Source organism: Pholcus phalangioides, unplaced genomic scaffold, assembly GCF_987345545.1.
Source record: "Pholcus phalangioides strain wild (caught in Gottingen) unplaced genomic scaffold, Ppha-v1.0 ptg000007l_1, whole genome shotgun sequence".
Lineage (NCBI taxonomy): Eukaryota > Metazoa > Arthropoda > Arachnida > Araneae > Pholcidae > Pholcus > Pholcus phalangioides.
The window spans coordinates 1,631,288-1,657,616 of NW_028301600.1; the positions used below are offsets into that span (position 1 = coordinate 1,631,288).

Consider the following 26,329-nt stretch of genomic DNA (forward strand, 5'->3'; position numbering starts at 1 on the left):
AATCGATCGATGCAGGTGAGGCAATATGTGTAATCTTGGGATGACGGAAGTGGACCAATGATATCGATGTGAACGTGCTTGAAACGAGCGTCTGGCATTTCTATTTTTCCTGGAGCGGAAACAGTATGTTTGTGCACCTTTGACTTTTGGCAAGGCACACAACATCGAGTCCAGGTGGTGCAGTCTTTCCGAATTGAAGGCCATACAAAGCGATCGCAGACAAGACGTGTTGTTGCTTTGATGCCTGGGTGGCATAGATTGTGAAGAACATCGAAAACGTGTCTTCGAAGAGTATTCGGTATGTATGGGCGTACTCGATTGCAGGATGTGTCACACCAGAGTGGTTTGTCTATACCAACTAAATTGCAGATGTTGAGTTTTAAAGAGGAGGAATGCTTGAGAGAGTCAAGTTCACTGTCGGTCGCTTGAGCTGCTGCGATCTTGGAATAGTCTATTGATGGAGGGCATGCAATGGCTTGTATTCTAGAAAGAGCATCAGAGACTAGGTTCTGTACGCCTGATACGTGACGTATGTCGGTGGTATGCTGTCCGATGAAGTCAAGATGTCGTGTTTGTCTGGGAGATGTCTTGTGAGGCTTTTGACGAAATGCAAATGTCAAGGGTTTATGGTCGGTGTAGAGGATGAAATGTTTCCCTTCGATCATGTGTTGAAACTGCTTCACTGCCGCATATGCTGCTAGTAGCTCTCTGTCGTAAGCGCTATAATTCATCTCAGCTTTGGTAAGCTTCCTGGAGTAGAAAGCGAGAGGTTGCCAGTGCGAGTTGACAAGCTGTTGTAGGCAAGCACCGATTGCTGTATTGGATGCATCTACCATGATAGAGAGTTCGGCCGATGGATGTGGAAAAGCAAGAAGGGTTGCAGAAATGAGTTTTTTCTTGCAATCTACGAAAGCTTGATTTGATGTTTCCGTCCACTCAATCTTCACGTTGCTTTTGGCTTTTTCTTGAAGATATAAACATAGTGGAGCTTGTGTTTCTGCTAACCCAGGAAGGAATCTCCGATAAAAATTCAACATTCCTAGAAAACGTCGAAGTTCTTGGATGGTTGTCGGTCTTGGGAAATCTTTTATCGCCTTCACTTTATCATGAAGAGGAGAAATTCCTTTTGATGATATCCTGTGTCCGAGAAATGTGACTTCATCTTGGAAGAATTTGCACTTCAGAGAGTTGATCTTTAGACCATGTTCGGCCAGTCGTTTGAAAACTATGTCCAGGTGCTGTTTATGCTGTTCAGAGTTCGCTGATGCGATGAGGATATCATCTATGTATCCCGCTGAAAAACTAAGACCAGCCAACACTTGGTCGATGTACCTCTGGAATGTCTGCGCGGCATTGCAAAGTCCGTAGGGCATGAAAGGAAATTCATAAAGCCCGAAAGGCGTGATGACGGCAGTCTTGGGCACGTCAGCTTCTGCCACTGGAATTTGTTGATACGCCGAGACGAGGTCGATGGTCGAGTAGATTGCAGTCCCGTGAAGCATGTGGGTTAGGTCATGGATATGAGGAATGGGATATCTGTCTGGTGTGGTGATCTTATTTAGCTGACGGTAATCACCGCAGATACGCCACGCACCATTAGGTTTCTTGACCATATGAATTGGACTGGCCCATGCACTGTTTGATGGCCGACATAATCCTTGTTTTTGCATGTCCAGAAATTGCTTTTTGGCGCAAGATAACTTTTCTGGAGAGAGACGGCGAGCTTTAGCAAAAATTGGCCTACCTGTTGTCTCGATGATATGCTCACAGCATGGTTTGGAGTTCAGCGAAGATTTGCTGAGCAGGCTTTGATAAGTTGAGTCACCGTCGAAAAGTTTGATTGAGTGCACTTCTGACTTCTTTAGTTGACAGTTTGCAGTAAGTTTCGTCCTCATGTCGAGGAGACATCGTCGTCGTAAGTCCGGAAGCAAATTGAAGTTATACAAGAAATCGGCTCCAAGAATCGGTTTCGGTACCGCGGCCAAGAGGAAAGTCCACCGGAAGACTCTGCCGAGTTGAAAATCTAAAGTGACTGTTCGCTCACCATAGACGTTTATTGGAGACGAATTTGCAGCGGAAAGTTGGAGAAGTGGTTGACGTTTGTCAGTGCTGCACGCTGGGAGTATTGAAACGTCAGATCCAGTGTCTACAAGGAATGAAATGTTGGTGCTTCGATCGGCTACGAATAAGCGACGAGATGTCGTTGGCAGGGAGCATGTCGCTACTACTCTCCGCCTTCGTCGTTTTTTGTAAACCTGCATGGTGAAGTGCACCTTCTGGCTTGATTGCCAAATGTCTTATGGTACCAACAAAATTGCCTATCCGGCAACGTAGGTGGTGATGTTGATCTCTTTGAACGGGAGAAACGCGAGCGCGAAACACTACGGGAACGCACACGCAAAACTGTTTTCAGTTCGCGGCGTAGTTGGGCAATCTCTTCTTGGAGTTGTGCGATCGTGTCTGACTGTTGACTTTTGTTCACGGCGTCTACATGAGGTGGGCTTGCTTCTTGGATATTGTCGGCCAGCTCAGCCGTTTTGTCAAGGGTTAGTGGGCTCACGACAGCGAGTATAGATCGAGTAGATTTGGGTAGTTGTTGCAGGAAGAGTTCTGTCAATAGTTCGTCCGAAACGCTGAGAGATTCCGCTCTTCGTTTTAATTCACGGAGAATGTCAGACGGTTTCCGATCTCCTAATGGCTCACAAGCGAGAAGTTTCCTAAGCTGTGTAGACGAGGATTCACTACAACGCGTGACTAGTTCGGGCTTTAGTTTTTCGTATGGCTCCGAAGTTGGCGGGTTCATGAGAATGTCTCGTACTAGAGATGCGTTATCTGGAGGAAGATTTGCAACGATGTAGTTGTATTTTGTTTTTGACTCTGTTATCGGTTTCGGAGCGGCTAACTCGAAAGTGCTTTCACACATCACGAACCATAACGATACATCACGCACGTTGAATGGCGGTATAACTACGGCACTCACCTCTGCCATGGTGGTTTCTTTTGCTTCACGTCCGATGTCGCCAATCTTTAGTTGTTATATTTACACTTTATTTACAACGGATAATATTTACACAATACAAACGGGGATGCTGGTAGAGGAAAATGTGGCCCGTGCATGATGAGACGCAGACACGCGCGTCCGTGAGTGAGACAACATCAACCATCAACAAACCGAGCCAGACGCCTTTGACTCTCGATTTCTGTTGTGATGCCACCAGCAGAAAATAGACTAATAATTATACAAGCTGGGAAGATACGCCAGCGCCATCGTGTGGACAGCACTACATACGTATTGTAACCGTTTCACCCGCATTCAACGCTGTCCTTTCCCAAATTTCCTCCGTTTTTCGAATTCGAATACCTCTCTCTCGCACTTAGAAACACGAATTTTTTTTGCTGTCCTCAGGAGAGACGGGCCAAAACTTTCTAATTGGAAGTTAGGGGACAGTGGGATCGTATAATTTTTTTTACACACTATATTTTCATTCTCAAAACTCGTAAAGGGTAATTTTTGAACACCTTTTGAGCATTTTTTAAATTGAAACTATACCTCTATGACGGACGGTTGATGAGATAAAGGCCGCATTAGCACTTACAGGACACCCTGTATAATTGAAGTTACCCCGTCCCGAGCTGTGCACAGCTTTTTTGTAACGGGTTTACAAAAAGTACTTCTGTTTTAGATAAGTTTCTCACTGATTCCGCCGATCTTGCTCGCATGTTTCGGTGGGAAACAACTCTTCTAACGGACATCGTGTTGTTACTATTGTGTGTAACTTTTTGGTAGCAAATCTGATACAGTAAAATTTTTCCCTTGCTTTTGTTGAACCAAGTTTGAGCTTTTGAGGGAAAGATTGGTAGCAACTTTTGAAGACCATTTAGAATCGGTTCGGATGGTAAATCGATACATGGAGTTCGGAAGAACTTGCTCTATTATCACGACGCTCTCTGTTATGCATGACGCGTCCTCTCTGATTCACAGATAGCGTGCAGGATCATTATCTTGACGAGAAAATTTATTCATAGTTTAAGAATGCTAGACGTTATTTGTCTGCATTTATAGTAAAAAAAAATTAGAAAATAATAAGAGATAGCAAAAGTGATGTTGTATCTAGATTGTCAGATAATGCCTCTGTGTGGTAATGTGGGCGGGGTGCATGTGTGGTGTAGCAGTAGTAGGTAGGGCCTCCAAAAAATGGCTCGGGGATCCATGATGTTCTTAAGTCAACCACCTCGTTGGGCAATTTGCCTGTTGTGGCGTTGTATTTGTATCATTTTTTCAAATATATTCAAAAGTAGATGTAAGGGGACCGTTGCCTCTCCTCTTTATTGGATGTAGAAAGAAACAAAATCGTGTGGGGCATTCAGTGATTTTTTCACGGGGACTGTACTGTTCAAGTAGAGGTGAGTAGAGATGTCATAAGAATAAGATGTGTTGTGCTAGTTAAAAAAACAGTCGGAAAATGATTGTGGTTCTGAATACTGACTATCCCGGAGATGATTATGATAAACTCCGTCTCCATTTGACCGAAAACATACCATAGAAGTGGTGACTGCTGTCATAAGAGTCAGAACTTGGAACTAACCTTAGGATACTTCAGCCTTGATTCTAGTAAACTTTGGGAGAAGCTGAATATCCCAATAATTAAAGAATGTACACTAAAGTGCCAAAATTCCTGCGACACCTCTTAATATCGTGTGGGACCTTCTTTTACCCGGTGAAGTGCAGCAATATTAAGAGTATCCCATGACTTCGTGCGGTGAGGCCTTGTTCTATAGGTGCTGTTGGCCTGATAGGGTCTTTTTGTTTTCCACACTATAAATTTAATATAGAAGAGGGGTCTGTGTGAAAAATGTGGCCGGGAGCCTGCGAAAAACCCTCATCCTAGAGAACCTGCTGCAATGGTCCATGCCCTAAGACAGCCCTGGTTTTATGGGTGGTTTGTTGGATTCTGTAAGTGATGTCACTAATATAAAAGCTTTATTTCTTCACACCTTAATTTTTCTTCTCAGCTATCTGTAGCCCTCCAAACCACCTGCCACTTGCCATGGCCCCTTTCTCCATTTTCTTCCGTGGCCCCCTTGAAGTATCCCAGTACCACTAGGGGGCCATATGGCCCCCGGTTGAGAACTACTGATGTAAAGAACTCTTCCCTGCTTACTCCTTTGAATTCCGTTTACACTCGACGTAGTCCCCCTTCCTTCCAATGTTTTGTTACAATGGAGCTCACTGATGACAGTAGAAGAGTTGGTGACCGGATACTAGACATTTCAATGTAAAATTCAATAATTATGGATGTGGATATCCTTGCGTTGTTTGTCACTGACCCCTGCTTGAGAAGAAAGTGAAATAGGCTACGAGCAAATTGATTCTTCGGCTCTGCATTGATTTTCTGGAATATGCCGAATGTATCTAGTTAAATTTCCAAAGACTAGATATTTTATTTTGGCAATAACTATGAAAGGGCACGTATTCTACGCTCGTAAAACTTTGATCGTGAACTCGACACGGCCTTGTTAATTTTATTTTTTTAAACTAGGAATGTGATATTCCAATGGAGGTGTATCACGGGGTGATATGGAACTCAACGAAATTCACATTGAAAAGGGAGTACTTCTATAACTTCCAAGAAATGTGTTTGCTAACAAAGCACCAGGACCAAACGATATTTATCTTAGGGACTTTGAAAAATAAGACGGTACTTTGGCTAACGAAGATGATTCGTTCCGGAATCACGTTCGTTAGCCGAAACGTGATTTCCCGGAGGTTTCTCTGGAAAATTGATTAAATCGTTCCAGAAACGGCCCAAATATAAAGATAAATTTTTAAAATAACAAGTAGCGCTGTAAAAAAACTAAAACTAACTGAAGACCGAAATGAACAGCTTCAAAATTGGACAAATGACAATCTAAAGGAAGATGAGAGATACAGAAGATCTTTTTATTTTACACTAATGTACACAACCAACTTTAGTCTACTGAAGCTGTTTTTGCCGCAACCCAGTCGGAATCGTAGGTGTCTTCATCCAAGTTCATTTCTGAGTCTAAAACATGCAGATGGAAAAGATAAGCTCCTAGAATGTGTCCAGACTGTTCAGTTTGATGCTAAGAGTCTTGCACTGAAAGAATGGGAGTCTGAAAACATAGGCTCCTTTTTTCAATGCATTTTCTATTAGCTGAATCTTTCATTTTATGTGAAACAGTTCAAAAACCCCAGTAAAAAGGATTGAAGGTACATCTGGAAAAAAATTCTGAAATGGACATGTGTTAATAAGGCTCGAGTGGCAGTAATTCTGATGATAATTGGTGGTAAAATTCAGCTCACGGCGTGACTGTTTTATATTATATCAACGAAAATATTCGTTAGCCGAGGCATAAAAATTACGAAAAAAATCTTCGTTAGCCATTAAATTCGTAAGCAGAGGTATCACCGTATACTAATGTTTCAGCCAGTTTTACAGGAGTCGTATTGCGAAGGGCTTCGTCTGACGAAGCTAAGTATCCTCTGGCAGTATCCTCGCTAAAGCGAGGATACTGCCGTAGCACATTTGCTCAGAGATGGCGGATGGATCAGTCTAGTATTTCAAAGAGCTCTACACACACACTTTGAATTAGGAACAGGAAAGATTTCAAACAGCGTCTCTTTTCTTTCTGTTGAATAAATGTGAACAAAAGATGGCTCCACCCACTGTCAGTTGATCTGATGTGTGCTGGGGGAAATGGAAAACATGTTTTATTGAGGACAGAAATTGCTGAAATAAGAAGCAAGGAGGTGAGATATCTTGTCATGCCGAGGAAAGGGTTAAAGGCAACTGATAAAATGTTAGTGCAAAGTCGAGACTAATAATGTTATGTCGAATAACCAATATGGGTTTAAGGAGGGAAAAAAGCGTGTTTAACCACCTCTTGCTTTTACTGTCATGTGAACAAGGTAATAAGTAAATGTAAAAGATGCGAACTTGATCCACCCAGTTTTCCGAAAAGCACTAGATTGTGTCCAACATGGTAATTATATGAAATTTTGCCAGGAGAAAGCTGTTGAATTGGATAAATTCGCGGTTGTGGGAAAGGTTGCAGTAGACGATGGTTAAAATGGGGAATTTTATTGCTCGGGATCATATTTGAAGTCCTTCAGGGCCGTATTCACTGACATGGTTTAAACTTTAGTCACAATTTTTGGATAAGAGATCAACATAGATTGGTTAAAAACCTAAATTCAACCAATCCGTGTCGATCTCTTATCAAAAAATTATGACTATTGTTTAAACCATGTCGGTGAATACCGCCCTCAAGGAAGTGTCCTAGCTTCATACCTTTTGTTATTTTATCTATGTGAACTTGATTGCGTGTGTATCGATGTGCATTGATGAAATTGTTAGATGACGTGAAATTTATTGGTGTAATTTGACAATAGGAGTTAATTTTGTTTGGTCCAGATTTTCCACCACCGGGCAGCGATATGTAGTTCCCTTTGCGTTTGAACAATTTCGGGGCACAGAAAAATGTTCAGGAACCCCTTTGGCTCCATTTTAGATATTTTTGAAGGGGAGGGGGAGGCATCTATTATTTCTGAATATACAAGAATGCTGAGAAATATCCATGCAAAAAAATTTTGAACAAGCAGTTAAATGTAAATGAATATAAAAATTTATGAAAATTTTGAATCGATGAAAATTCAGAACTGAAGAAAATTTCAAACTAATGAGAGAAACAATTACCGAATAATTTCAGAATTGATTATTTGATCATTTTTATCGCACCACGGTCATTTTTTGCACACGAGGGCCAATTAGACCTGGACCTACCATTTATTGTCGATTCCGAACGGCAGTCTTTTTTATACTCATCTAGAGGTTGGTGCGCTAACCCCTTGATGTGGGACTCCCTGCGGTAGCAATCTTTTTCTGTGGTCATGTCGTTTTTGTTGCACCCCTATGTCAGGAAAGTTTTCTGACAAGAACAAACCGGGTATTTCAGAATCGATGAATTAAAAATAATTGAAAGAAACAATTCAAGTATTAATGGAAATTCAGAATTTCCAGAGTTGATGAAAATTTAGGGCTAATGAAGGAAATAACTCTAGAACTGATCAAAATTCAGAAGTAACGGAAGAAAAATTCTAGGATTAATGGAAATTCAGAACCAACGGAAGAAATAATCGGAGAATCGATAAAAGAAATAACTTTAGAATTGAAGAAAATTAAGAGTTAATGAAATTAATTCTGCAACTGGTGAAAATTCAGAACTAAGGGTAAAAAAAATTCCAGATTGATGAAAATTCAGAATTAATGCAAGAAATAATTTAAGAATTGATCAGTCTCCAATAATATACCGTGAGTGCGAGGCCTTACAAAGAGCAGGGTCCGGTGCGATTACACCTGTCGCACACCTTTAAGGGTGTCTCTGGCGATATGTATTACTTTAACAAAACTGAATTGTTTTGGTTGTGCAAGAACGCCAATGTCTTTGACGAATCAGCATCATATCAGGGCTGGAATTATACTACAAAAGTTTCATAAAAGTTCATTTATAAAACTCGAAAAATACAATCAATAAGGTGATCGATTGCATTTGCTAGAATGTTATTGGTTGCATTTTTCAACTTTTATAAAAGTACTTTTATCAAACTTTTATAGTGTAATGTCGGCTTAAGCGAAGCTCGTGCACACATTGCACGTTGTGTAAAAGATGTTCTGAAAAAGATCATTTACAAGAGAGATTGATAATAGGCGTCCAGCTCTGTAATGTCTGGGCAGTCCTTAGACCAGCGATTCTCAACCGGTGCTCCGCGGAACCCTTGGGGCTCCTTGTGCACTCTCCAGGGGCTCCGCGGCCACTCGAGGAAAATAAAAAGAAACAGTAAAATTTAAAAAAATAATTAAAAATATTTTTAGTTATTAGTAGTATAAATAGTAAAAATAAATCAGTAACTTTGATGAATAATTAAAAAATTGGCCTACGGGGCTCCGCCACAGAATTTTTTATTTAAAAGGGCTCCGCGAGTCAAAAAAGGTTGAGAACCGCTGCCCTAGACTAGTGTTGGTTGAGGGACTATTGGAAAGATGTTGACCGTGACAACGCAAAAATCTCATTTATTTGAAAAAAAAAAAACACCAGCATTTCTCGTTACGTGAACACCCTTTTTAGATATTTCAGCGAGTAGCTGACAATGATAACCATCGCGTCGAACATGAGCTGTACTTAATAATGTAGCGAGATGTGTAATTTATATAAATAAAAAGTATTCATCGCCACCTGAGATGACAAACTAGGTTTTTTAAATCGCTAAATGCTTTTTCTGTTATAAAGCTGCAACTATAGTTTCATAATTTTTCGATGGAAAGCAGTTACATAAGCTACAGCTGTAGACAGCTCAGAACGTGGAAACTAATTATATACCCTTGTACATATGTGCAATGTTATTCATTAATAATTATATAGGTGATGCGTATTGAAATTGAAATAGTACTTTATACTGAGATCTACGTAAAACTCTGTACCTTATCGAAGTGACCTAGTTCAGAAATAATGAAAATTTCTGAGAAACAAAGTTTTCAACCACATTTTGACGCGAGTAAGTTATTTATAATATCACTGGCAGCGCTTTGTGCGCGCGATGCGAGCTAAATGTATATGCGCCGTTGATACAGTGTATGTGTGTATATTCTGCGGTAACAGATGAATTTCGCCTGGAGAGATAGATGTGTCGTGTTATCTGGTCGTTATGCTACCAGAGAATTTATTGCCAGAGTTTTATATGCGTGGGCAAATAAAGCAATTATACGTTCCGCAACATAGAATTTGATGGCGGCTTTGGTGTTTGTGAAAGAGCTTGTTGAGGTGATTAAGGGGTACGATGAGAAATTAATTAAATCACTGGAAATGAATGTACCTTGTACGTCATGAAAGAGTTTAAGTATAAACGGCTATTTAAATTACTGGAATACTTCAAATACAGCACTACAACGAAATAACAACTAATAACATACATATGTAATCTCACCTGGTCGAACATTAACGTTTAATGCGCTGCCTGAATCAATTTTACAGTCTAATCCTTTACAGTTATTATTTTTGAAAAATTAATTTTTGTTGTTGGCTATGCAAAAAAGCAACGGATATCAAAAAATTTATATCTTTTATAGTCCCCATACAGTGGAACCTTCCGTTAACGGACACTTTTCTGATCCCCGGTTCCGTGGAATAGGGCTTTAATGTATTTCACTCCTCACTGGCAAACACCATCGATAACGGACAGTAAAATCAGCAGACAAATTTTTTTTCTCCAAATTCTAATTTATTAATTTTTGTTAATAAATCGAGAATTTATCATATTCAACGGTGATTACGTATCATCTCAAGCTCGTATGGTAAATATGATAATCTGTCAATTAATTAATTGAACATAACTATGGTCCAGGATGTTGATTCCGAATAGTAATGTTAGTTTTGTTGAAAAACAAAACTGGTATCATACCTCTACGACGGACGGTTGATGAGATAAAAGCCGTGCTAGCACTTACATAAACCCTGTATAATAATAATATTATAATATAAATATATAATAAATATTCATTTTATAACAGTGCAGCTATGCGCGAAACCCGAAAACAATAGCTGAATACAAAAGTTTGCAAATTAGGTGGGCATCTATTAAAATAGAAACGTATTTCGATTGGAATATTTGAATTATTCATGGTTTCGCTTCTTCCGAAATATAAAATCAACCGAAGTTCAAGTAAAGTGAAAAGGTCACCGACATAAGAGAATGATTGTTTTGGAGATATTGGCCTCAAATGCTTTTTCCTTGATGTTCCATTATGAAAGCTTTTATTGAAGCTATTCCATGAGATCAAAACAACTGACTAACGATGCCTACTCCGTTCTATTGCAAAAATTTCATCACGGCGTTTATTAAGGTAACGCAGTTGGTTGTTATATTCGCCATAAGTCATGACAGCTTCAAGAATTCCTTATGTAAAAAAGCATAATGAAAGGATTTCTGTGTTTACTTTCCATCGACAATACGATGTTATCTATTCGGCATCATTCAACATGGTATTAAAGAAACTATAACGGAAGCCTCAAATATTTATGTGATAAAAAACTAGATTGTGACATCGTTGATATCAGATTGTATACATCAAACAGCATATGAAATTTCCCTTTGATACGGTGACGGTTAATGAGGTTGAAAAAATCATTATCCTAATAAGAGAATCCTTTAATATCTCACATGCCACTCATGAAGTTTACTTCATTACCGTTAGTAAGATAATCTAAACGCGTGACATCGAATCTCTTTCCATTATGTCACATTCGGTGTATTTAATTTTATGTAAATAAGATCGATTTGTCGTGTAAAAAAAATCTCACTAGTTTGATATTGATAGCAAAAGAAAGTTTGATGTGTTGCCACAAGCTAACGGACTTGTGAACCTTTTGAAGTATAGACAGTCTTCTAAATGCAATTTTCTTTTACGTACGTTCTGTTCGAATAAAATAGTCCTACGTGTTACAATGAATGCTTCTACACAATCCGTTGTCTGTGAAACCATTTTGGAGCAGTGAAATTATTTTTAATTTAAAAAGCACGTTTTTGCGTGTCCCACCCCCTCTATTTCACGGAAAAATTGCTCAAGAACAGGTCACTGTCACACATTTACTGAAAAAGAAGGACATTTAAGAAAGTGATTGTGGAAAGTAAAAAGGAAGTTGAATCTCTAGGTTGACAGATAACAGTAGTTGCTTATATCTCTTCGTTGAGACAGAGCGGTGGCCATGTTCTGGTTAGGAGGAGATAACATTGGCGCACTAACCAAAATCGTTTTTAAAATATGTAAACAATAGATATAAGGAGACAGTTGGCCGTCTCTCGATAGAAGGATCTAGGGTAGAGAGCAATCTAGGCATGCCTGGAGCTTTCAATCACATTTTCGCGTCGGTTTTTAATAGAGAAGGTGATATCCATAGTATAGTTGTGTCATGGGGTGATAAAGTCCGCAACGATATTCAAGTGGAAGATGTGGAAATCCTAAAACTTCTAAAAAATGTATGTGCAAGCAAAGCACTAGTACCAGATGATATTCATCCTAGGGTCCTTAAGGAATGTGCAAATGAACTGTTGGGGCCTTGCTAATGGGGAGATTCCGATATTTAAAGGTTACTAGAGAATCTGTTTCAAATTATCGTCCAGTGAGGTTAACGAGCTTCCTCTCGAAAATTTTGGAAATTGTTATCAAAGGCAATTGTCGAAGTGGATAGATGATAAATGCGTATTGTAACTGTTTTATCCGGATTTAACGCTTTTCTTTCCCAAATTTCCTCCGTTTTTCGAATTCGAATACCTCTGTGAGAATACCTCTCTCGCACTTAGAAACACGATTTTTTTTGTTTGCATCAGAAGAGACAGGGCAACAACTTTTTAATTAGAAGTTGGAGCACAGGGAATCGTATAGAAATTTAGATTTTTTTATTTGGTTACACACTGTATTTTCGCTCTCAAAACTGACACAGAGTAATTTTTGGATGCCTGTTGAACATTGACGGATGGTTGATGAGATAACGACCGTGCTAGCACTTATAGGACATCCCGGATAATGACATATCCTGACTGCTTGATTCACTGATTCATCATCACCGAGCCAAAACCGCTGAAGTTATAAATAGGAAATTTAGGCAGTCGTTTTATTTCATAATGTAAAGACTCACTAAAGCCCCGTTTACATGTGCAATAAAATATTCCGGGAAGTTACCCGTAACAGGGATTTTCGTTACAACCCGTTTACATGGCGTTTAGTTTATGTCGGTATTCCCCCTCTACTTTCCTTAAGTCGTCACTTGTTACGTGGGTTGAACGGAAGTGGTTGGTTCAAGGTAGCTGACGAAGGAGCTTACAGTAGTTCTCGCAGCACAAAGGATTATGGGAGAGGAGGTCGGAGTCTCCCACAATTATTCCGCAACAAAGCAGCACCTCCTAGAGATAGGCCTCTGCACTGCTTGCCATAAACGTCATTCAGACTACCTAGCAAGTTTCCCACATTTGGAAGCACAGCATCCTATTTCGTTTCTTCTTATTTTGGCGTAGAATCTTCCTGATTGGCTCACAAATATCGCATAGTGATTGGATGTGGGAAGGGAATCGCCAATTCTGAGCCTGATAATTTCTTTTCCGCACAACGATGATACTGGTACGAGCAGGGAACTTTTTTCCCTGAATATTCTGAGGGAAAATGGACTACTTACTGACGTCACAAGCAGCGTGCGGAGGCTTTCTATCTATAGGAGGTGCTGAACAAAGATGGGACTCTTTTGACGGATCTTCGTCCCTTCTTTTTCCCCCCATGAGGGAAAAAAAGTTGCAATGCAGGTAATAATCACCAAAGCGACCTCCCCTAATCTTGCACATGTAAAAACAAATACAAATACAACGTCACAACAGGCAAAATGCCCAACGAGGTGGCTGAGAAAAAGATGCCCATAAAAATATGGATGTCATATATTTCAAAAATATAGCAACCCAATTAAAAATGCAATTAACAAACGGGGCTCAAGAAGGGGATCTTGGAAATTTGACCCCTGAGGGGGGTCATACGGCGGTTCAAAGGTTGTATGGTGCAATCACTTCTTAGCCGAAACCCCTGAATCTGTAAATATGAAATTTGGTTTGTATTATATTTTATAATGTAGATACGCACTAAGATGGGATTTCTGAAAATTCAACCCCCAAGGGGGTCGTGAGGCATTCAAATATGGTATGGGGGAATCATCGCAAAGTAATTTTCCGATAACCAAATCCACGCGAGCGAAGCCGCGGGTAACAGCTAATATGAAATAAAAAACAAGTGATGTGAGAAAAATTAGATCTTTACGATCGTTTCGAAACACAGTAGGTTCCGTTCTCAAAGGATAAAAAATTAAAATGTTCTTGGGGGGGATGGAAAGGACCATAACGCCAACTATATCACGGTGGGTGCCAACAAAAGATTGAAAAGGCGCAACGAGCGCTTAGTTGATGATGATGTGTAAATTCTCTGATTGGTTTACGAATTGGTGACGTGTTGTAAAATATTTCAGTGCAAGAAATCGATTCCACGGCGAAGGAATCGCTGGTGTTGATTTCCCATCGTTAACTAAATATTTCACGTATGTTTTAAGAAACTCCCATCGGGGGGTTATCCTACATTGCTAAATTGGATATATATAATTCGATTTTTTTTGCATTCCTTTTAAGCTTCACTTCAGATCAACCAAGTTCGATTATATTACGTATCTTTTCGGTTCGTTATGATACGGTGTAGTCGTGTGGATGGCAGACTACTGCGACGAGGTCCTTGGTGACGGCTGGCAAAAGAACGGTACAGTATAATCGAAGGATACTGAATTCGTCACTATCTCTCTCTTGAATAGGTAATTTATGCTGTTCGCATAAAGTGGTCTCCCCAGATTGGTTTGGTGAGGCTTCACGGCTTCCAATTTAACAAGAAAGCCATCGAACTTGGATTTGAATTAGAGGGGCTAGTTTTGCTATTTTTTCATTTGGTCTTCTGTAAACCTTGGTGTCATGTCTTGCAGACTCCTTCCTTCTATTGAAATTCACAAAGTGGAGGGAGGGGGGGGGGAGTTATGCGTGAATTTTTTCCTTTTTTTTTGTTTTATTTCACGGGAACACACAAGACACTATAACAAAGAATGAGAAAACCAAAATAACGAAGAAAAAGCACATTGACTCTTAACACATGTGCCCCAATTGATAGCAGCCCTTCCAGTAGGCCGAAATGTTGAATATTACAAATTCGCCACCGCCGTTTGATGAATCAGGTGCCCGACATATCTACGCATATTTTATATGTAGAATATTTACTGTATATGCAGCAGTTCTATATATACGCCAGCTCTATTTTTCCTGTTAGACTAGGATAAGATATACGTATATAACCATCATTCGAGTCACACTACGGTCATTTCCTTCCCCATGCAAGGGCTGATAAGAACCGAACCTATAGTTCACTGCCGAACGGCAGCGCTCTACAGTTTTTCCACATATCTTGCCAAGAGTTTGGCACCGTGTCCGGAAAATTCACCGCCACCCATTCGGACCAATTGCCACAGGAAATGATAAACTGCCTTATTTCAAGTATGAAATCACGCTACGAGACCTGTATATCTGTGAGAGGGGACCATTCCCCCTATTAACCCATTTTTTTTGTTTATTCTGCAACCGCTGTTTCATACCTTCCGACTCCAACGAGTGTTACGCACGATCATGCGTGTGCATTACAATTATTGAATGATTATTTGTTTTGTATTGCATCGATGTATGTACATATAAAATTTCATTAAAATCGGTACAGTAGTTCTAGAGATAATCGACCAAGTCTGCAAATTCTCTTAAATTCTTACACCAGTGTAGATATACACTTAGACGGGATTTCTGAAAGTTCATCACCCATGGGGATCATGAGGTGTTCAAATGGTATAGGGGAAATCATCGCTGAGTAAATTTGAGATTGCAGAATCCACACCAGTGAAGTCGCGGGTCGCAATGTTTTTTTTTATAATATCAAAGTGATAACAGGAGATGATTTTAAGCATTTTAAGGGGTTAATACACATCGCCTATCCACTTATTTTATCATCTTTTACAAATACAAATACAACGCCACAACAGGCAAAATGCCCAACGAGGTGGCGGATAAAAAGATGCCCATAAAAATATGGATGCCGTATATTTAAAAAAAAAAACAGCAACCCAATTAAAAATGCAATTAACAAAAATTATAAACAATATATACACATGATAAAATATTATACAATGCCCATAAAGAATACTTACGGTTGTCTTATTCTAAGTATGGATAGAGCTTCTCGATTTACCCCAACATGTTTATCGTATTTCTTTTTAAACGTGCCAATTGTGTTACAATTTACTACCTCCGGGGGTAAGCTATTCCATTTATTAACAACCCTATTAGAGAAAAATTCCCTGCGACACCATAACCTTGCAAGCCACATAGAACCGAACACAACTCAGGCCTATTGCCATAGGCAATTTACTACCTAGTGAGTTGTGCCGGAAGTGTAAGTACATGTACCTAACAGTCTGAGTGCGTATCTAGTGTTGTGTATGATTTTTTAGTGCTTCCATCTATATCTCAGAAGTGAAGTGAGTGATGTGTAGTGACTGAATATTTGTACAGTTTGTAGGACTATTGCTCTCTGTGGCGAGACTTTTTAACGGGGAGATCGGCTCGCATTTGCGCCTCGAAGTTGAGAACCACAGAACACCAACTTCAGCCGACCACCACTGTGGTGACGGTGGGGCTCGAACCCGGGTCCCCACGATGCGATTCCGTCACTATGACCACTCGACCACACATTTTAATTTGCCCGTGATTTAGTGACCGGTGATTCAATCGAGAAGCCATCCAAGTCAGAGGTGGGTAATTCCCCGTCAGTACTGTTGTGATTATCATTAACTAACCCGCATTCCCGACTACGTGGTCTGGGAGTAAAAAACCTGACCTAAGACTATCGTAAACCTCACAGACTCCCTCTTATTTAGATGGATCCCATCCGAACAAAGCCACCTATCGGTAAATGCGGGAAGCTCCAAGAACGTGACCCCAAGTGAGGAGCTAATGTCCCTCAGGCCTATATTGAATTGTTGGACCCTACTCCTATACCCTCTATTACCCTTTGGCAGCACTGGAATCACTGCCACATCTGAACCCCCCTCCCTAGCGGATAATAGTAAATCCCGGTACTCTGACAGAGACTCACTAATATTCGCTCCTACCTGATTTGTTCCCACCCACAGAATCACCCGCAAGGGCAACTTTCGGCGATGAAAAACGTCTTGAACGTTGCCAATCTTCCCCCCAGGAAGACAACAGCGCTCGAAACCTCGAAAATCCCTACACACTCGGTTCCCAAGTTCCCTAACCATAGAATCGCCGATGATTAAACCCCTATCACTATCCCCCTCTACCTCATCCACGACCACCCATTCGCCCTCTAAACTGTCGTTGTTCGTGGAGATTGCTTCTTCATCAACAGGTGGCTCGACGACCAGAGGCTCCGTTATAACCGAGCTCTCTAGCACCCTAACTTTTTCCCGTAAAGTTTCGACCTCGAGTTCCAGCCTTTTCCTATCCAAGCACCCTTTACAGTTGAAACTATCAGCTACTATACCCCTAGACCAGGGAAACCTCCCGTCGCAAGCTCTACACAACACTAGTCGAGGTCGAGGCATACTAACACTATTGCTAAAGCTAGATAATAATAATAATAATTAAAAATAGGAAAATGAAAAACCTTAGCAGGAAATTAAAATAATGTAAAATACATTACTATGCAAAATATACGTAAGAGATTGTACGAAAAAATTACATAAAATAGAATGCTCAACACTAAATCACGAAGAATAAAATATATATGTAAATAAAGAATAGAACACACTCTAAAAGAAGTATTTAGCTACAAAGTACAACGGCGACTTGACCGCAGCAAAAAATTGCTACCGCAGGGAGTCCCCCATCGAGGGGTTAGCGCATCAACCTCTCGACGAGTATACAAAACAAGCCTGCCGTTCGGAATCGGCAATAAATTGTAGGTCCCGGTCTAATTAGCCCTCGTGTGCAGAAAATGACCGTGGTGCGACAAAAATGATCAATGATCAACAAAGTACAATTTTAACTTCTTAGAATTAGCTAACTATCTCAAATCACACTAACACTACAACTATAAGCCCAAGTGGAAGGAAAAGCAAAGTTATTGAGAGAACCTGGGAAAAAGTATACACTGTTTGCTAACCCTAACGTCCAAAAAACCTACGAATTTATATCAGAGAAGCGAGAAAACACAAACCTGGCGAAAATTCAATGAAAATGAAATGCGAACGAGGAAAAAAAAAATTTAGGTCGATCGAAAATACACAACGAATATTAAAAAAAATTGAGAGCAATATAATAAAAAAAACCACTTATCTCGCAAACCAGCGTGTGCTAGAAAAAAAAGAGAACACCGCAGAATATGACCCAAAAATAAACAACACGCTAAATAAAACTCACGAGAACGAAGAAAAACACAAAGAAAGACACAAAATGGCGCACTGACGTGGCGGATAATCCTTCGGTAATTCCCCCGGCAACGGTTTCGGATAAAACTTCTTCTATTGGTCCGTTGGACGTCCGCCCAACCACGGCGAAGACGAGAATACGAGAATTTACTTCTGTTATTATTCCTTTTAACGTTTCGTTAGAAATTTTAGAGTAAAACATAGAGTTAATGGAATTAATGAATATAACTCTCTTGTATTGTGCATCAACAATTTGTAATTTCTTCCGTATCATCTAAATTTCTTCTGATAAAATCATTATTAAAACTTTTCGCCATATCTTTAGGATCACTCACTAGGTCACCCACTCCCTCACTCACTGACTCAGTAACTCAATCGCTCACTCCCTCGCTTACTGACTCGCATCGAACTGTTGTCGGTGAATTTTCCCAGCTGTGAATTGTATGGTGGTGAATTGTTGTCGGTGAATTTTCCGTAACCCGTTTGGCACACCAACCTCTCGATGGGGAGGGGAACTTTTTTCTAAGGCTTCATTTTTCATCGTAGAAAAGTCTTCACATGCTGGAATTAGGAAAAAGGAGACAAATATACCAGACGACTTTTTGATTCGAGAACTTGAAGATTAGTTTGGAGTTGGCAATTTCATTTTCTATCAAGATTTAACCCATGTCCACGAACTGTATCAAAACCACTGTAAATCACATATTCAAAACCTTGAAATGTCAAATGAAATGCCAGCTCTTTATAAGTCTTCTTGAATCAAAAAGTTACCTTATACCACATCCAGAAAATTTTTCTGATGTCTTTAGCTCTACTTCTGATTCCAGCAACAAAGAATTTTCAGTAAGAATTCATTCATGCCACATGAATTTTCATCGATGCTTCAATGGTTTCCTAATATCTGATGACGTACTTGATGCTATTTCTATGGAAAGATTGTGGTGTCATAGTAACAATAAATGACCTATCCAAATGCAAGCCAACACTATCGCTCTACAGTGGCGACAATGGAGACCGTGATTGAGATTCAATAAAGATACGTGCGTACAATGCCTTGATGCATAGAATCCACGATCGATGTTTCAGATGACCATAGAATTAATGTATCGTTTTACAATACCAGCACGCATTTTTTCATACTGCCTAAGTACACGTAATTTTGCGTTGGTAGAAATATCCCGTTTCGGTGATGTAAAGATTGAACTATTGTAGATTTGCATACATTACCTGGGAAGCCGTAAAACGCTCATTCGAAAAAACTGATGTCCATTTGTATGAAAATACCCCCTCATAATATTTTGTAAAAAGATCACAAAAGAGCAGATTGGAAAAGTAAAAATCTGTCATTTTAGTTGGCATTCAATCTATTTTATGCAACTTTTGCCAACACAGCTCAAAGAAGAATCAACAATATGCTCAAGAAGAACTCTTAGAAGATTCAGAAACAAATAACAAAGCCATACTCTAAATATGGAATATTCAACTTGAACATTTCATGAAGTGCGATCGCGAGTCTCCGGAATAATGTTTTGAAGCTAATGTGCAACATCGATCATAAGTGTTTAGCCCTTTCACACCCCGGTGCCACAAATGTGGAGGTCGATTTTTCTCACTGTAAAATTTTTTCTTTTGACCTCAGGGAGTTAAGTTTTGACTTAAAGGATTGTGTAAGTTTTGAGTTAGAATATGGTTAATACGAACTTAAGAGGCTTTCATCAGAGATCAGCACTTGAAGTTGAACTTTCAGGGGGATTTTGATGGCTTCCAGGAGAAAGTGCCTCCCTCCGGGAAAAATGTGATTTATTACACAAAATCCAGCATTAAAAGTCTGGAAAAAATTGCATGTGAAGATGAATATACCTTGCATCATCTTGGCTGAAAAAATTTGAACAAAATGAATGATTTCTCTTCAAAAAATTGAAAATTTAATAAAATAAAGATTTGCTAACATTTATGTTTTTAATGCATTTTTTGAGTATTAAAAATACAAAAAACATTTTGAAAATTCCAAAAAATGGATGCTTGAGTCTGAAAGGGGTAGAGTAAGATTTATTTGCAATCAAATAGGTATAAAAATGCTGTCCTGAAGAATCTCTCTCTGTATTCCCTCACTAAGGCCGGCATTACACTATAAAAATTTTGATGAAAGTTCGTTTATAAAACTTGAAAAATTCAACCAATAGGCGGATCAGTTAATGTCGCTCGAATGTAAGAGATGTGCTTACTGGTTACATTTTTCAAGTTTTATAAAATAATTTTTATCGAACTTTTATATTGTAATACCAGCCTAAGTAATACGCACTGGTATTTTTTGTGGATAAAAAATAAAAATGATTAAATACGTCAAACTTGATCAAAATGTTTTTACAAGGTATGTAAGAAAACAAATCATTGAAGAGTCGATCTTTTTACTTTTTCAATGAGTTCAACCTAATCAAATTGCGCTAAATAACACCCTAATTGGTCTGAAATTCCAGACGAGGAAATTGATTGCTTTCCTTCGATAACTGTGACTTTTTTTTCCCTTTAATCAATATTTTCTTTCCCATCGCGAAACACGATGAATACTTGCACCCGACGTTGTTTTCATTGATGATGCGATTTTCTCGGTAAAAGTAAAAAATAATAGAAAACGTTGTCTCTCTTTCATCATTTGTCTTTACTTTCAACTACATTTTATTAATTACTTTTGGTGTCTGAATAACTAAAAGAATCGTGAGTTACTTTATTACAATATTCTCTAAAGTGCATCGAAAACGACATGGCAAATAAGCGGGAAGAAATTTAATATCACGTGCGAAATTTGGTGGCTTGATCAGGGCCCAATTTCCGCATGGGCAACATGAGCATTTGTCGTGGGTCCCGTGTTTTAAAGGGGCCGCAAAATTTATAAGAGTATATATTTCACTCAAATTTTTATAAATTTTATTTGGTAAAATTTTGGGAAAAGCAAAAAATTTTCATATTATTTGCAAAGTTTCCATCATTAACATACGCTGTTAAATATCAATTTTAATATCATACCAATCAGTGATATACTTTACACAGCATGTAAAGTGCACCTATTGAAATATTAACTCAATATGTTTCAATGTGTCACATTCTTTTATTCGATTCCTCAGTTTCGCATCTTTTGACCGTAAAATGATTCATGAGACGATAACGAGAAAATTTGCATGTTTGATCAACATGAAATTCTCAAGTCTTCATGAAGGTTCTGTATATTTGCAATGCAAAACTTTATGCACCTGATCTTGCAAACACTTTTTGCCAGCAAATTAAATTTATTCATTCCTTAATCGTTGGTACAGGCATTTGCCTCTAGATGGCAAATATTTTTCTCATCAACTCACTTTTTTCTGTATATATAAATACACAATTTTTCTGTATATATGAAAAGAATAAATTTAATTTTATTTGAAATTTAATGTGTTAAAGTTAGTAAAAGATAGTGAATTGAATGTGAGAAAAACACTGAGAATTCGTTTTTCTCGAGAAATCGAATACAGCGGAATTAAAGCTTGAAATGAAATGAAATCACCAAGGGATCGTATTTGTTCTCCAAAATGTATAGGATGTATGAATAATGAATAAAGGAAAAAAAACTGTTTGATATACCATGGTCAATAACGATTTAGAAACAGTAAAAAAAAATTGGACTTTTATATTGGTATTTGGACTTGTTGACTAAATAATCTTTATCAATTTTTTTAAATGTTTTTATCAGTGTTTATATTTTTATCACTTTTAATGTTCTTATCTCTTTTAATGATCTTATGTTTTTTAATGTTCTTATCACTTTTATCATTTTTTTTGTCTTTTATAATTTTTCAAGTTTTTTTTTTTTATCATTTTTCAAGTAGAATTCAAAATCGACTCTTTTGTCTACAACAGTGAGTAACTCTCGCTATAAGGAGTATTTTAAAAATTTTTTCACTACTTCTGCTACTGATGAGGGAACTTCATTTAGTTAAAGCTGGTTTAATCACTTAAGCTAAAATTTCATCACTTAATGTGTCAATTTTATTTTTCTTACAGTTCCATTCATTGTATTATTCTATTTTTATTGTTGATTTTTTTCATTTGTTTATTTTATTTTTTTATTTCTTCATTTTATTTATGTTATTTTTGTGTCATCATTTAGTTTCTTTGTCATTCCTTTATTTTTCATTTTATGTGTTTCAGTTTTTCATTGTCTTATTATTTTATTTGTATTAGCGTTTTATTTTTAATCATTGAAAATTTTTATTTTTTAATTTTATTCATAGCATAATTCTATTTTTATATTGTTTTAGTATTTCATTTCTTTATTTTATTTCAGTCATTCAAAATTGTTTGTCTTTGTAATTAATTATTTCTTATTTTTATTATTTTAAAAACTCCTTTCAATAAAACGTCCTTTTTATTTTACCTTTTTTAAAATTTCTTTTAAATGCTTTTTATTTTAAATTTGCAATAATCATTTGTATTTTAATCCTCAATTTTTTCCATAATGTTCCTTCTTATTAAAACGATTCGGCGTAGTATTATTTTTTGTACATTTATTTCTGCTTCGTTTTATTAATCACTTGATAGCTTACTTTTATTTTTCTTGAAGTTTCTCATTTATTGTATTCTATTTTTATTGTTGGTTTCTTTTTTCATTTCTTTATTTCATCTGTTTGATTTTTATTATCTTTATCATTTTCATTTCATCTGTTTTTCAATTATTCAAAATGTTAGTTTTATTCTTCCTTTTGTTATTTTCATTTATTAGTTTTTTCACAATTCATTATTTTTTTTTCTCGTTAGTTTTTTTTTACAAATTAATTATTTTATCTTTTCATTGTTACTATTCTTTATCTATTTCATCGTTATCTATTTAATTTTTCACTGTCTTTGCTGTTCTATTTGTATTAGCGTTTTATTTTTTAATCATTCAAAACTTTTATTCTTTATTTATTGTGTTATTCTATTATTATAATTATTTATTTTCGTTTTCTCACTTTTATTTATTTTAAAAAGCTTATTTCGATTTTTTTTCAACGCCATTTCTATTTCACTTTTTATTTTAAATTTTCTTTAAATAATTTTTATTTTAATCCTCAATTCTCTATAATTTTTCTTGTCTTAAAACGATTCAGCACTAAAAGCAACGTAGTAGATTGTGAAAGAACGACAGCAAATACGAAAAGATAGTATGGAATTAGGAAAATGTTAAAACGATTGACAATTCAAACTAATTATTGAGACAAGTCTGAGATAAATAGAAGTTAAAATTTTAAATAAATTTGATTCTTAATTATATATTTCTTTTTCAAATACGCTGTTCTAGGGTGCGTTTGAAATAATAATATATTTTTTAAAAAAGGTGAATGTAGAAATTTTCGGTTCCTTTCCTTGTATGGATAGCTTCATAGATCTCGTATTTGGAGAAGAGGTTGTAAAAAATTCTCTTAAAACAAGGGAAATTAGTACAGAAAACATCCAAAATACGTCAAGCAAGAAGACTGAATGTCTCAACTAGAGGGATTAAAGTAAGGGAATACTAATGTATCGGCGAACCACAGTGATAGCGGGGTAGTAGGGAGAAGGAAACCCAGTGAATGTAGTGACATGCTTCGAAGTCGTCTAAAAACACGTATCATTGGGGAGAAAAGAGAGAGAAAGGAAAAGTGCTGAGACAAGAAAAAGTGAGAATACCGGCAAAAAACCCTCGTAGATGCTTCCCTAGTCGCAGTAACACAGTACATCAGTGAAATGTCCCGTTTTTTTCGAAATATGGTCACGTGATACTTGAGGAGTCTGGATCTTCAGGAAATAGCGCCCCTTGGTGTCCCCTCCCTCTCTAAGTGTCACTGAAGCTGAATGGGGAGAATAAAAACCCACTGAAATAGTGACTTCAGTGCCCCTTGCGGTAAAAAACGAAATCTCCCTCAACATAATATATTAATACTACCCACTGATTGACTATCTACGGTTGAGATTTCCCGTTTTTTCCGAAAATATGGTCAATGTATACTTCAGCTGCAAAATCCGTTATGAAATCACTATGAAACAAGAAAAATTGGGGGGGGGTCCGACTTTTGCAAAAAACGCGGGATTTTCGTAAATTTTTAAAAGCGCCATCTAGTGGCGGAAATGAGAGTGAATACCGTAGAACCGCCGCGTAAACTACTATCATATACCTTTATGTGGCTTCTTATCCAAGTGATTCGTTTTCTGTCTCTGGCTCTCTTGTGATGCCTAACATACATCTTTCCATGCTCCTTTGTGTTGTCAGTAGCCTTTGTATCGTCTTCCTTGTAAGTGTCTATGTTGCAGCTCCGTTAAGTCAGTGCTGGTGGCACACACTGGTTAAACGCTTTTCTTTTCAGGCATAATGGCATGTCGCTCTTCAGAATTACAGTTTTTGCGAAAAGTGCTCCACCCGATCCTGATTCTTCTGTTTATTTTATAAATGATTCTGCTGTCTACGGTATAATTTCTTCTCCCAAGTATAAATCGCTTTCTACTTCTTCTTATATTGCCATGATAAGATTTATTATTTAGATGACTGACTGAGCCAGAGCATGAACCGGGTATAATGAACTATGTGTGTGTGTGATTTAACGGATTTTTTCGCACATCTCCGAAATAACTCCTGTAACTAACTCCTACTTGACAAATTCTGCAATCGGACCTCGATTTAACGAACTATTATTTGACAATTTTTATGATCGTACCCGATATAGGGGACTATACCCTTTACGGTATCATGCATAACCACCGGTAAAAGTGACAAATATAGTGAAATTTATAAAACTTACTGGGATGATTGGCGATTACGCATAATCACCAATTCATCACATTTATTGTAACAAGTACATTTCTCCTTTTTTATTGGTATCTTTTTTGATTCTCTGATCTCATGCAGGGCGACCAGAAATTTGAGGGTGGAGACTGCGACTTTTTTGCTCTAGTCGCCACCAATTTTCCACAGTGCCACACTAGAAGAGAGGAAAATCATCAAATGAGAAGGTGGTCAGCTGAAGTTGGTTTTCTGTGGTTCTTAATTTCAAGGCGCGAATGCGAGCCGATCGCCCCTTTAAAAAGTCTCGCTACAGAGAGCAGCAGACCTACAAATGTAATTCAATCATAACACATCACTCACTTCACTTCTGAGATATAGATGGCAGCGCTGAAAAATCAAACACAACACTACATACGCACTCAGATTGTTAGGTACACACACAGTTACACTTCCGGCACACCTCACTAGGTAGTAAATCGCCCATAGATGGTGATACACTCTAGTGGTGCTCGGTTTGAAAGAAAGAAAGTTTGCTTACGTCATGCAGCGCTCGAGTGGAGCAATGGTAAGATGCTTGTCGTCCCCTATGAAGGTTGCCATCAAGGTCCATGGGTTCGAATCCGGGCATAGAACGTAAGAAGCAAATTCTTTACCTATAGAGCCTGGGGCGACTACCGATAGATGGAGTCTTCATTTCCCACTCAACTCTACTGGTTGGAAATTGCTGTATGGCGATATATATGACCGGAGTTGGTGTGCGGTAAAGTAGCTTACGTCATGTGTGACGTTATTGCTCAAATAGAACCGAGTGTGCCCGCTTTGCTACCCCGTCAATTACGATAGTTTGCAATCGCTGCCTACTGCCCATTCCAATGAATTGTTTGCAAAATTATCGTTTCGATTATTGTTTGCCATTAGTTTCTGCCTATTTATTGGTTTGCTTTTTTTAAACTATTTCAAAATTTGAATTAAGAAATTTTGCATTTGCTTATGAGGTAATTTCCACTAAGTATATTTTTCTCGGACCGATTTCAGTACAATCACGTACGTTAGTTAATTTTTTATTGGGTTGATCGAAAGCCATCTCGGGACAGATAATTTCAATTATCTTTTGAACTTTCTAATAATTTTTGATTATTTTTTCTTTTCATTTGAATTAGGTGTAGCTTTTAGAAGCCTTGGACTTCGTTATTACTAATAAAACTGCAACATGAAAACATGGGAAGCAAATATAAAAACAAATCCTGGTATAAAATGTTTGAAATTAATATTTATTATTATTTTGATTGCTAATATCAAAAGACACACGCAATATTACTTAAATAGCACCATGAACGAGAGATCACTCACAACAGTAAAATAAGCAACTGAAATGTAAGAAAAGAGCACGTTTCTCGAATGATGATTTCGTCTGCTAAAAAAAAAAAGTGTTTAAACAGTGACGTCACGCAGTAGCTCCGAGACTACGCCCACTGACCT

The 26,329-nt window shown here is 37.8% G+C and overlaps 2 protein-coding genes across 3 annotated transcripts in view; one reads left to right on the top strand and one right to left on the bottom strand.

The window, feature by feature from the left end:
• The window catches only part of LOC149084783 (uncharacterized), a 146,103-nt gene that overhangs the window by 37,044 nt on the left and 82,730 nt on the right, over positions 1-26,329 (top strand). The window lies entirely within an intron of this gene.
• LOC149084784 (uncharacterized) lies at positions 2,225-2,989 on the bottom strand. The gene has a single exon (XM_089233800.1). The coding sequence runs from the start codon at positions 2,987-2,989 to the stop codon at positions 2,225-2,227; it is 765 nt and encodes a 254-aa protein (XP_089089926.1).

Excerpts from the sequence above, each read along its gene's own strand:
- LOC149084784 (XM_089233800.1), bottom strand. The coding sequence starts at position 2,989 with ATGGCAGAGGTGAGTGCCGTAGTTATACCGCCATTCAACGTGCGTGAT.